Below are 12904 nucleotides of genomic sequence, written 5' to 3' on the forward strand. Positions count from 1 at the left end.
TCCGGGGGGAGTTAGACTAGTGCTGTAGCTGTGAATGTTTGTACTGAGAGCTGCACTGATTTTTTTTTCAATGTCTGGAAAGGGTAACAATTTAGTCGACTAAATGGGCCGTCCATTCATCACTTTTTCACCAGCAAGTATGTTTGCCACCAATACTGAACACATGCGCATCTATTTTGTTCTTCAACTCAGGCATTCTGCAGGACAAAAGTATCACAGATAATTCTCATGCTTGGTACAGGACAGGACGTTAAAATGCTTAAACAACTCTGGTTGAGCATGCTATCGAAGTTAGACAGAGTTATTTCCTAAGCTGTGCTAGCCAGGGAGTATTGATCTAGCCTGCATTACCTATGTGGCATTCCCAGGATGACATATTCCAGCCCCATCTCGCTTGACTTGTCAATGATTGTCTTCAAGGCAGGGATCATCACTTCGCACCCTTCTAGGCCAAAGCGCTTCTCTGAGGACCACTTGCGAGCAAGAAAATCTTCAAATCTGCAGAAAAAATTAAAGGTTGACAAGCCCCTAATTATCTAAGAAGCATCTGAAACCTGTACCTTTTTTATGGAGTGGTGTGTAAAGTACAAACATTGCGTTTCTGAATTTTTTTTGAAGCTTACAATCATGATGGTAACTGGATAATGCAACAATATATTTATGTGATGTTCTCTGAGGAAACATTTCATTGATATGATGAGTGTTGCTCTTTTCACATGTAAAGGACAAGATAATTTGTGGCATATGAGATGATAGGTATAAACATGTAAGGCTTACCATGGGGGTTTACAAGTGCTATGCTGCAGTCAGCAGTGGCCATGACATAGCTCTTTTGTTCTGGCAGGAGGGGAAGGGGGAAGCAACAACAGTAGGAAAGGGGGGGTCAGGGGACGGAGTAAGCAATGACGGAGGAGGTAGGGGATATGGGGCAGCAATGACAGAGGGAAGAAGCGAGGGACATGCCAAGAAAAAACAGGGGGAAGGGGTCAGGTGGGGTGTATGAAACAACGACTGGGGGGGCAGGAGGAAAGAGGCAGGGGATGGGGCAATGGGTCGAGCAACAACACAGGAGGGAAGCAGAGGAGTGGGCAATTAACAACAACATGGGAATAATGCAGGGGGAGGGTAATTGGGCAAGCAACGAAAGGTGGATGAGGGAAGCAATGACAGGAGTAGTGGGGCAGGAGAGAGAGTACCGGGTGAAGCAATAACACGGAAAGGGGGAAGTGAAGGGGCAAGCAACAAGGGCGGTGCAACGCTTCTTAGGTCATCTTTTTGTAACCTCAATTCTCAAGCTAGTAAAGCCAACATTCAAATGATAAAAAAATAGATTCCCCTAAAGCAAAACAGTTGCTTGGGCTGGGCAGCTGCACAACTACTGTCTGGTGAGATTGAGTGATCCAGCTACATTAAACAACTAAGAATAAAATCCTAATGCCTGATTACAACCTTGGCAGAGGGGATTACTCCGTCACAAACATGTCGGATATCCTGTCCACCATATTACAAGTCTCATAGGATATAATTGAACTTGTAATACGGCGGGTGGGATATCCAACACATTTGTGATGGTGTGACCTCCTCTGCCAAGGTCATAATCAGGCCCTTAGTCTGTTAGCAGAGAAACCAGCTACTATCTCAGGAAAGCAAAACTGAAAGTACTTACAAACACTGCCGAAAGCTACTAAAGAATTTTAATACCTAGTTGAACGGACCAGCCTCGCCAGTAATGTCCTCTTCTCGTCATTTGTAAACTTCATGATGCCTGGCGTCTCAAATTTCTGTCGGATCCACTGGCACTGCTGAACATCATTAATAAACATGAATTCTAATCCAATGTGCTGACAATAGGAATTCTGGAAAGCAAGCCCAAAACAGTGTAGTTAGGTTTTCCATATATAGTCTTAGGGGGAAAAATCTACAGAAGGGCACAAATTAAAAATTGTATTAATTGTAACGTACAGACTAGCAGACAGAAACTATTGGGCTAATTCAGATTACTCACTTTCCAACCACACTACAAGCCCTGCATCTCCCCTGGCCTTTCATGTAACCAAAATTAATGTACACCAAGCATTGTTTTTTCTAGAATTCCATTTCCGATTTATTATTCAACATCATCAACTGGGAACCACTTTCGTGTCCCTGCAATGCTTTCTGTAAACAAACAAGCTCTCTAACCTTCACCTGATATCCTGGAGTCTAGACTGAGTGTCCTTTTCCATTGGTAAACTGATCTCATGTAAAGTAAATTCAAAAGGATATGCCTAACCCATACATTTTAGGCTTCGCCTAGACTGCGCATGTGCTCTCCTTGCAAGACATTTTGTTAACATACAGTGAGTTACAGTCCACTCATACCTTAACATTTGTTAGCTTCAGCATCATTCTCATTTTCCTCGTGCCATGTTGTCACACCATACATGGAGCTACTTTTTTATTTGTGTTCAAGCACTCCATATGAGGGTTTGTGTTTTCAGCCTGTCTCCCAACAGTCTCAAATATGCCCGTTTATGTAGCTTCTACTCGCAATCACCCATCTCCCTTCCATGTTGTTTCTTTTTCCTCCCACCCTCTACACAGTACTCTAAGCAACTGCATTCTACTCTATGTCACTGTACTCCGCTCTACAAACCTCTACAGCATGCAACTGCACAGTATGCAACTCAGCACCACTCTACTCTAAACCACTCTACTCTACGTTATGCCACTGCACTCCATGCCACTCTAAGCCACTGCACTTTATGTAAATCTACTCTACTCTGCACAACTCTATTCTATGTCACTGAACTCTCTTCTCACTGCACTCAGTGGCACTGCACCCTACTCTGCACCACCCTACACCACTGCACTCTACTCTGTACCAATCTTCCCTAGGCCACTGCACTATAAGACAATCTACTCTGCACCACAAGCCATTGCACTTTACAACACTCTACTTTGCACGACTCTGCATCACTGTTCTGTCACTACATGCCACTCTGCACCACTCCATGCCACTCTAATCTGCACCACTCCATGCCACAGCACTTTAATGCCGCTGCACTCTACTCTGCACCACTGTACACCACTGCATCTTATGCCACACCACTCTACGCCACTGCACTCTGCTCTGCACCACTCTACTCTACACCACTGCAGTCTAGACTACTGCAGTCTAAGCCAGTCTACTCTACTCAATGCCACTCCATGCAACTCCATGCCAATCCACTCTGTGCCATTCCACTCAATGAAACACAGCACGATTCCCACAATACCAATCTACTTTAATCTACGTAATTACAAACCACTATACTACACTGTACGCCACTCCACACCACTTCATGCCGTGCCACTCTAGTCTGCCCCCCTCAATTCTACTCAACTCTACTCTATGGCAATCCACTCTATGTCACTGTACTATACACCACTCTACAATACGTAATGTACAAGTTACTTACCTTCAGTAACAATAGATCTGGCAGACATATATTCTAGTTTCAGATTCCTCACCTCAGAATTTCCCCCAGGAGTCAGACTGGATCCGGAAATGTTTCTTTTAGCCGTCGGTCAAATCTGCGGGCATCATTGGCACTGTGGTTGCCGTGATGACGTTGCTGTCATATATAGGCGCCACCCCAGTGCACTGACGTCTGTTTCTTTTCACAACTTTCCACACCAGTACCGCAGAGCCATGAAGAACACCAAACCTAGGGCCCTTAAAGGGAAGTTCCTGTCCCTAGAAATCAGTTTGCAGTGCGGGGAGGATGGGCGGGTCTCTAAGGAATCTGCAACTAGAATATGTCTCTACCAGATATATTGTTACCGAAGGTAAGTAACTTGTACATCTGATAGAGACTCCGAGTTAAAGATTCCTTATCTTAGAATAGCTATCCGAGCAATACCATCCCAGGTGGAGGGCTGCGAACTAAGGCCACACCAAAAAAGTCCTGCAGGACCGAACAGCCAAAGTAGCTGTCTCTGAGGAACTGACTGTCCAGGCAGTAATGCTTAGTGAACATTTGTAAAGATGACCATTTTGCCGCCTGGCAGATATCCAAGACTGGAACTTTGCTTGCCAACGTTGCGGTAGCAGCAGTTCCTCTGGTAGAATGAGTGTGCAAACCCTCGGAGGGGTTGCTTTTTTGCCAAAGCGCAGCACATTTTGATGCAGAAGACTACCCATCCCCATATCCATACCCATAGCAATAGGGGTCAGGACCCACCCTGGGCCCAGAAGATTGAGTGACGCTGTTCCGGCTCTAGGTCGTTGGGGATCAGTATAGGGTCGACGTCGATTGTGGGCCCAGCCGACGTCGGGAACGTCGATGTCTGTCCTGACGTCGGGGAAGGTCACATTGGCACGACCGGCACCGGGACGGATCCGGGAACGGATCTGGAGGTGCGCTCTGACGTCAGGGCTGAAGCAGATTCCTCAGGGCCTGACGGCGCTGAGGGTTGGTCGGTCTGCCCAAAGATGAGGCGCATGGTCTCATAAAATTCTTCGAGTTGGGAAGGGGTGGCACTGGCTCACGGAAAGTCGGGGAGGTGTGGAGCCAACCCAGACGGAAGCTTCGATGGTGGAAGCCTACAGTGTTGCCGTTCTTCCCGTGTCGCGTTGTCCGAGCGACAGGGCGTAGTCGAAGGATGTTTGGTCTTCTTCTTGTGACCGGACTGTCCAGATGACTTGGACGGGGAGGAGTGGGGAGGACTCTGCGACCGGTCTCCTGACCTTTCTCTCAAACGAGACCGGGATCGACGCAGAGTCGAGTGCCGGGCCGCCTAGAGCTTCAGTGACCGCTCCCTCAAAGCTTTCGGGTTCATGGCCTGACACTCGGAGTACAACTTCGGATCATTGTCGCGCTCCAGACACCAGAGGCTCACGAAATGAAGATCCGTCACCGACATCATTCGATGACAGGAGTCGCAGGGCTTGAATCCGGTCTTTTGGGACATCCCCCTACGCATCCCAAACTCAGCAAAAAGAATCGACAAAAGTGTTGCAGTTGGTAAAAAAAAAAAATGACTAGGGGTAGCTCTCCGGATCGGCGTGTAGGCTAGCGTGGAAAGAAAAGAACTGACATCAGTGTGCCGCGGTGGCACCGATATATGACTGTAACGTCATTATGGTGACCACAATGCCACAGACACTCGTGGAGTCAACTTATGCCACTTGATGGCGTGCAGGAGTACGGCTCGAAGAAAAATCTCTGGATCCGGTCTGACGACTGGGGAAATTTCCATGTTAAGGAATCTGCAATCAGAAGGCTCTATCGGATATATTAATGCTAGCCACTATTTCTTTCATCCACTAAAGGATGTAGCAATTCAGCTTCTGCTTCAAGAACTTAAATTCTCTGTATTGAATATATTTAATAACGTAGATGCTATTTATACACTAAACAACACACTAAATAAGTTTTTTGTGAACACATTTTATTGGTTTCATGTCAAAAGTGAAATAATAAGTAACAAAACTCCAGGACCATTTGTTTAAGTGCAGGGCAAAACACAAGGAATTAATCTGTGCCACATATGCTTTATGACAGTCAGCAAACTGCTGACACGCGGTGACACATAACAACATACACATTTTGGGTTCCCTATGCATCCAGCATCACTAGCAGTCCATGGGGCCTTTGAACCTAGTCCTGGGCGTCAAAATTTCCTTATACTTCTGCTGATCCCCTGTGCCTTAAACACCAACTTTTCAATTGCTGCACACTTGTCCATGCCATGGATCCTTTCATGTATCGGCAGTGCCTGCACATCCCTCCAGTGCCTGGCCATTTCCCTCTGGCCACTTAATAAGCCATGGAGACAAGGGTTTGCATGGCCTATATCTCACCAGTGTATCCATAATTCTCAAAAATAGGGCCTTGGGGTCCAGAGCCAATGGCAAGCCAGCAACCTGCCCAATTCGATCACTGGCGTCCCCCAATACCCTTGAGCTACCGGGCAATCCCATAGTACGTGATTCAGGGAGCCTGGGAAGCGGCAGCACCGCAGACACTCCGGGCCCAGGCCCATCCCATTGACCACAGACATGCCGGGCATGTTAAATCCTATAAAAATACTGGAACTGTATTATAATTGTATTAATCATCGAGGATTCCAGAACCTCCCTCCTTTGCATCCTCAGGGTCCTGTGGGGGTCTGGTGAATTCATTGTCAAAGATTTAGACAGCCTCAAGATACTACATGCCCATCTCATCTGTCACCAACTTACATTCTTATGGATCAAATTCCGGGAGAGTGACCAGTCTTTCTTCCTATCCCTCTAGAGTGTGACATTGCTGAAAGTAGAAACAGAACTGTGAGAAGTGCAGCTGGAACTCAGCCTCCAGGTCCTGAAAAGACCACATGTGCCCCTTCCTCTAAACATCTCCAAACATGGAGACGCCTATGAGGTCTCAAGAACGAAATGCAGTAAGACCTGCCTTCTCAGACAACCACGTCCAGAGCCAAAGAGGAGTTGACCCTGTGAGGGTACCATAACACTTAATATGGGAGAGGGCCAGGTACCAGCAATGGACAGGGACCTTTGTGAACCGCAGCAGCGAGTGGGGGGTCCCTTCTGTATAACAATGGAAGTAAGACATGGGGATGCAACAGGTCCAGTTCCAACTTGTGAGTATGGTCACTTCTGTCCACTTGGAACTGATCACTGATGTTGATCAACTGTGAGGCCCAATGATATAGTTGAATATCTGCCCACCCTAATTCTGCTTCAAAAGGAGTGAACTACAATTCTCGAAGGACACTGTAGGTGTTTTTCTTGCCCAGAGGAAACTGGGGATAGGTGCCAGCAGATCTGTGAAAAAAACTATGTGGGATCGAGTGGGGATAATGCTCTAGGACATACAGGAAACAGGGGAGGGACACCATTGTAAAGTGTGTGCCACAGCCTGCTATTATGAGCAACATCTTAGCCGATTCCTCCATGTTCTACCGAGCCCTCGCCAGCAGTGGGGCCACATTATGTTGCCAATACCTCGATGTGATAAGAGCCACCGTAATACCTAAATAATGAAAACTATCCTTGGCTATGCATAAACATATGTCTAGTGCTCCTCCCTGACATGAAACCACTTTGATCAGCATGCACTACCAACCAAAACACCGTGGCTAAGTGCAAGGCTGGAACTTTGGCTGAGACTGTCACCTCTAAATTGATTAAGGCGATGGGGCGATAACACCCACAATCCTTAAGGGGCTTATCAGGCTTAGGAATAACTGTAATAGCCTCTCCCTGGATGTCCGGGGGGAGCACCCTGCGGGTAAAGGCATTTTCATATAACTTTAACAGATGCAGGATTAACAGAGAGGCGTATCTTTTAAACATAATATATATGTATTTTTTTTTTTTTATAGTTCAAGCAGGAACCCATTTGGCCTTCTCAGGGAGCATCTCTGAGATCACATGGTGTATCTCTTTGGCAGTAAGCAGAACGTCCAGTTCTCCACTCTCTGTGATTGACAGCGACGATTAGGGCAGGACATGGATGATGGACCTATCGTGTTCCAGAGTGATGGGAACCCGGCCAGCATATCGAGCCGGAAGTGAGAAGCAAATCTGCACGCTAAGATGTCTGAGCCTCTCAACGTCACACCCGCAGCAGTCACTGTCACCAGGCAGCTGGCGGGGACTGGCAAATAAATCAACTTTCCCACCTTGTCCCCCATTTCATCCACCAGACACTGGGAATTAAGCCAGCTCAGCTTTGCCAAATCCAAGAGCTTCTGGCGAAGGACTTGAAGAGCCTGGTCTAACCCATGCTCCAAAGATGGGGAGGGTGAGACCGGCATCATCTGCTTGAGGTCCTCAATCACATTCCCTAGTCGGAGTTACTCCCTATGCGTACGCCCACCTATGGAGGAGAAATCTCATCCTTGGAGGACCGCTTTTAAAACCTTCCAGAGGGTAGTGGGGGTGGAGGCAGTTTCTTTATTGAGGTCAAAGCAGGCCGTGATGGTCTCTTGGAATTCCTCTGCAAAATCTCCATCCTGAAATCACCAGGCATTTAATCGCCCCAGACCCTGCTCACCCTGACATCTACCCCTGGCTGCCTGCAACACCAGGGAGTGATCAGAGAGACTCACTGGGAGGATACTGGACTGTGTAACAAAGCCAAAGTCTGAGAAGGGGAGAGGAAAATAATCAAGGTGCCAAGAGGTCTAACAGGTTTGAGAGTAATACGTAAATTGTTGCTTGGCCCGGTGTTGCATCCTTCAAGTCTCCACCAACCCCCAAAACACCTCAGCCTAAGATCTGTAGAGGGAACAATACCGGGAGCGCAGGCAATATCCTTTTTTGGGTCCAATACTGCTTTAAAATCTCCTCCATCAATGCGAATCTAGGAGTAGCCACCATCAGAATCTGGACTACTGCCTCCAGCATGGTGCTCAACAGCTGAGGGGGAACACAGACACTCTCTAACCTCCAAGTTACACCCTCAAGAGTCCTGTGCATAACCACAAACCACCCCAAGGGAGCCGTATGCACCTCCCACACTGCTAGTGGAAACATCTTTTTGAGAAAAATAGCCATTGCAATAGAACCCCTTGTGTAATCTGAATTATAGATCCATGTATATCCAACCAGCCCAAGAAAGGAACAGTTGACCCTCCGAAGGTACGTTTCTTGAAGCATAAGAACAGCTCAGTGGTACTGCTTGGCATATGCCATCACCACCGCCCTGCTTAATCTTGACATTAAGGCCATTTACATTTTAGGTGACTATCGTATATTCACCTAATGGACCTACTACTGTTTTCGTAACCATAGTAGTTGACACTGCATGAAACACAATGGCAAGAGAGACATGAGTGAGGCCCCACATCTCGAACAAGTGAAACAATATAATACGTTTGCAACTCAAACAACCACCCTTTCGGGTCCCGGGAACCAGCAAAATCCAAACACCCATACCTCCCCGCACTCTATTCTTCCCCCCTAGAAGCATCTGTCACTCTTGTAAACAGATAACTAAAACTTACCAAAGAAACTAAACAGCACATGGGGGCTGAGCTTCCTACGTCCTACGTCCCCCCCAGCTATTCAACATGCTGCCGGTCCAGGATGTTGCAAGGAGTCTTACTGTTACATATCCGCCAGGTCTGAGGAAGCCCTCCACGGAAGTTGATCTCATGTGCTTTGGAGGGTAGTGCATCGCCGCATCCGACCTATATCACCATCTGTTTCACTTTGTGTACCAGGGCAAGTGCCTTCAGGGACTGTCAACCAAGTCCTTACTGGGAGACGAGGGCGACCTACATTTTTCATGCCCCAGGACCTGGGGCTCCTCCTCCTAGGCCCAGGTAATCTCCGGGGTGTCAAAGAACAGTGAAAGGTTGTTGTGGATCACCTCGAGGTGTGCCGGAAATTTCAACATGTATGTGATCCGAAAAGGTCCAATGATGCTGCTTCCCAGCCTGGAAAGTGCAACACTGGTGCTGCACCTTTAAGCATAGTCAGGAAAGAGGATGACCTTAGCCGCTCCATAGTGAAACACGCCCACCTTCCAAGCCTCTTAGAGCAAAGCATCAAGATCCATAATTTTTTTTAATGTGAAACCTGGAATGGCATTCTCAGCTATGTGAAGGCAGGGTACTCAGTATACAGGGAATACAGTATACAGAGGGACTTTACTTAGTCAACTCAAGAATATATAGGTATGCTATTTGTAAGGAAATGCCTCCTTGGCATGGTTGCCCCCTGACTTTTTGCCTTTGCTGATGCTATGTTTACAATTGAAAGTGTGCTGAGGCCTGCTAACCAGGCCCCAGCACCAGTGTTCTTTCCCTAACCTGTACTTTTGTATCCACAATTGGCAGACCCTGGCATCCAGATAAGTCCCTTGTAACTGGTACTTCTAGTACCAAGGGCCCTGATGCCAAGGAAGGTCTCTAAGGGCTGCAGCATGTCTTATGCCACCCTGGAGACCTCTCACTCAGCACAGACACACTGCTTGCCAGCTTGTGTGTGCTAGTGAGGACAAAACGAGTAAGTCGACATGGCACTCCCCTCAGGGTGCCATGCCAGCCTCTCACTGCCTATGCAGTATAGGTAAGACACCCCTCTAGCAGGCCTTACAGCCCTAAGGCAGGGTGCACTATACCATAGGTGAGGGTACCAGTGCATGAGCATGGTACCCCTACAGTGTCTAAACAAAACCTTAGACATTGTAAGTGCAGGGTAGCCATAAGAGTATATGGTCTGGGAGTCTGTCAAACACGAACTCCACAGCACCATAATGGCTACACTGAAAACTGGGAAGTTTGGTATCAAACTTCTCAGCACAATAAATGCACACTGATGCCAGTGTGCATTTTATTGTAAAATACACCACAGAGGGCACCTTAGAGGTGCCCCCTGAAACTTAACCGACTGTCTGTGTAGGCTGACTAGCTCCAGCAGCCTGCCACACCAGAGACATGTTGCTGGCCCCATGGGGAGAGTGCCTTTGTCACTCTGAGGCCAGTAACAAAGCCTGCACTGGGTGGAGATGCTAACACCTCCCCCAGGCAGGAGCTGTGACACCTGGCGGTGAGCCTCAAAGGCTCACCCCTTTGTCACAGCCCAGCAGGGCACTCCAGCTTAGTGGAGTTGCCCGCCCCCTCCGGCCACGGCCCCCACTTTTGGCGGCAAGGCTGGAGGGAACAAAGAAAGCAACAAGGAGGAGTCACTGGCCAGTCAGGACAGCCCCTAAGGTGTCCTGAGCTGAGGTGACTCTGACTTTTAGAAATCCTCCATCTTGCAGATGGAGGATTCCCCCAATAGGGTTAGGATTGTGACCCCCTCCCCTTGGGAGGAGGCACAAAGAGGGTGTACCCACCCTCAGGGCTAGTAGCCATTGGCTACTAACCCCCCAGACCTAAACACGCCCTTAAATTTAGTATTTAAGGGCTACCCTGAACCCTAGAAAATTAGATTCCTGCAACTACAAGAAGAAGGACTGCCTAGCTGAAAACCCCTGCAGAGGAAGACCAGAAGACGACTTCTGCCTTGGCTCCAGAAACTCACCGGCCTGTCTCCTGCCTTCCAAAGATCCTGCTCCAGCGACGCCTTCCAAAGGGACCAGCGACCTCGACATCCTCTGAGGACTGCCCCTGCTTCGAAAAGACAAGAAACTCCCGAGGACAGCGGACCTGCTCCAAGAAAGGCTGCAACTTTGTTTCCAGCAGCCTTGAAAGAACCCTGCAAGCTCCCCGCAAGAAGCGTGAGACTTGCAACACTGCACCCGGCGACCCCGACTCGGCTGGTGGAGATCCAACACCTCAGGAGGGACCCCAGGACTACTCTGATACTGTGAGTACCAAAACCTATCCCCCCTGAGCCCCCACAGCGCCGCCTGCAGAGGGAATCCCGAGGCTTCCCCTGACCGCGACTCTTTGAATCCAAAGTCCCGACGCCTGGGAGAGACCCTGCACCCGCAGCCCCCAGGACCTGAAGGACCGGACTTTCACTGGAGAAGTGACCCCCAGGAGTCCCTGTCCCTTACCCAAGTGGAGGTTTCCCCGAGGAATTCCCCCCTTGCCTGCCTGCAGCGCTGGAGAGATCCCGAGATCTCTCATAGACTAACATTGCGAACCCGACGCCTGTTCCTACACTGCACCCGGCCGCCCCCGCGCTGCTGAGGGTGAAATTTCTGTGTGGGCTTGTGTCCCCCCCGGTGCCCTACAAAACCCCCCTGGTCTGCCCTCCGAAGACGCGGGTACTTACCTGCAAGCAGACCGGAACCGGGGCACCCCCTTCTCTCCATTCTAGCCTATGTGTTTTGGGCACCACTTTGAACTCTGCACCTGACCGGCCCTGAGCTGCTGGTGTGGTGACTTTGGGGTTGCTCTGAACCCCCAACGGTGGGCTACCTTGGACCAAGAACTGAACCCTGTAAGTGTCTTACTTACCTGGTAAAACTAACAAAAACTTACCTCCCCTAGGAACTGTGAAAATTGCACTAAGTGTCCACTTTTAAAACAGCTATTTGTCAATAACTTGAAAAGTATACATGCAATTTTAATGATTTAAAGTTCCTAAAGTACTTACCTGCAATACCTTTCGAATGAGATATTACATGTTAAATTTGAACCTGTGGTTCTTAAAATAAACTAAGAAAATATATTTTTCTATAACAAAACCTATTGGCTGGATTTGTCTCTGAGTGTGTGTACCTCATTTATTGTCTATGTGTAGGTACAACAAATGCTTAACACTACTCCTTGGATAAGCCTACTGCTCGACCACACTACCACAAAATAGAGCATTAGTATTATCTATTTTTACCACTATTTTACCTCTAAGGGGAACCCTTGGACTCTGTGCATGCTATTCCTTACTTTGAAATAGCACATACAGAGCCAACTTCCTACATTGGTGGATCAGCGGTGGGGTACAAGACTTTGCATTTGCTGGACTACTCAGCCAATACCTGATCACACGACAAATTCCAAAATTGTCATTAGAAATTGATTTTTGCAATTTGAAAAGTTTTCTAAATTCTTAAAAGACCTGCTAGGGCCTTGTGTTAGATCCTGTTTAGCATTTCTTTTAGAGTATAAAAGTTTGTAAACGTTTGAATTAGATTCTAGAACCAGTTGTAGATTCTTAAAAAGTATTCCAACTTTTAGAAGCAAAATGTCTAGCACAGATGTGACTGTGGTGGAACTCGACACCACACCTTACCTCCATCTTAAGATGAGGGAGCTAAGGTCACTCTGTAAAATAAAGAAAATAACAATGGGCCCCAAACCTACCAAAATACAGCTCCAGGAGCTTTTGGCAGAGTTTGAAAAGGCCAACCCCTCTGAGGGTGGCAACTCAGAGGAAGAGGATAGTGACTTGGAGGACAATTCCCCCCTACCAATCCTATCTAGGGAGAACAGGGTCCCTCAAACCCTGACTCCAAAAATAATAGTCAGAGAT

General features: G+C 47.8%; 1 protein-coding gene across 1 annotated transcript in view; it reads right to left on the minus strand.

The window, feature by feature from the left end:
* Positions 1 to 12904, minus strand: part of OGDHL (oxoglutarate dehydrogenase L) — a 664251-nt gene that overhangs the window by 448385 nt on the left and 202962 nt on the right. Inside the window, exons 6-7 of the mRNA XM_069240663.1 lie at positions 1702 to 1856; positions 352 to 498 (exon numbers count right to left, since the gene is read on the minus strand). Coding sequence (XP_069096764.1) covers positions 352 to 498; positions 1702 to 1856 — 302 coding nt within the window. The remainder of the gene's footprint in view (positions 1 to 351; positions 499 to 1701; positions 1857 to 12904) is intronic.

The sequence above is a fragment of the Pleurodeles waltl genome, chromosome 6 (genome assembly GCF_031143425.1).
Source record: "Pleurodeles waltl isolate 20211129_DDA chromosome 6, aPleWal1.hap1.20221129, whole genome shotgun sequence".
Lineage (NCBI taxonomy): Eukaryota > Metazoa > Chordata > Amphibia > Caudata > Salamandridae > Pleurodeles > Pleurodeles waltl.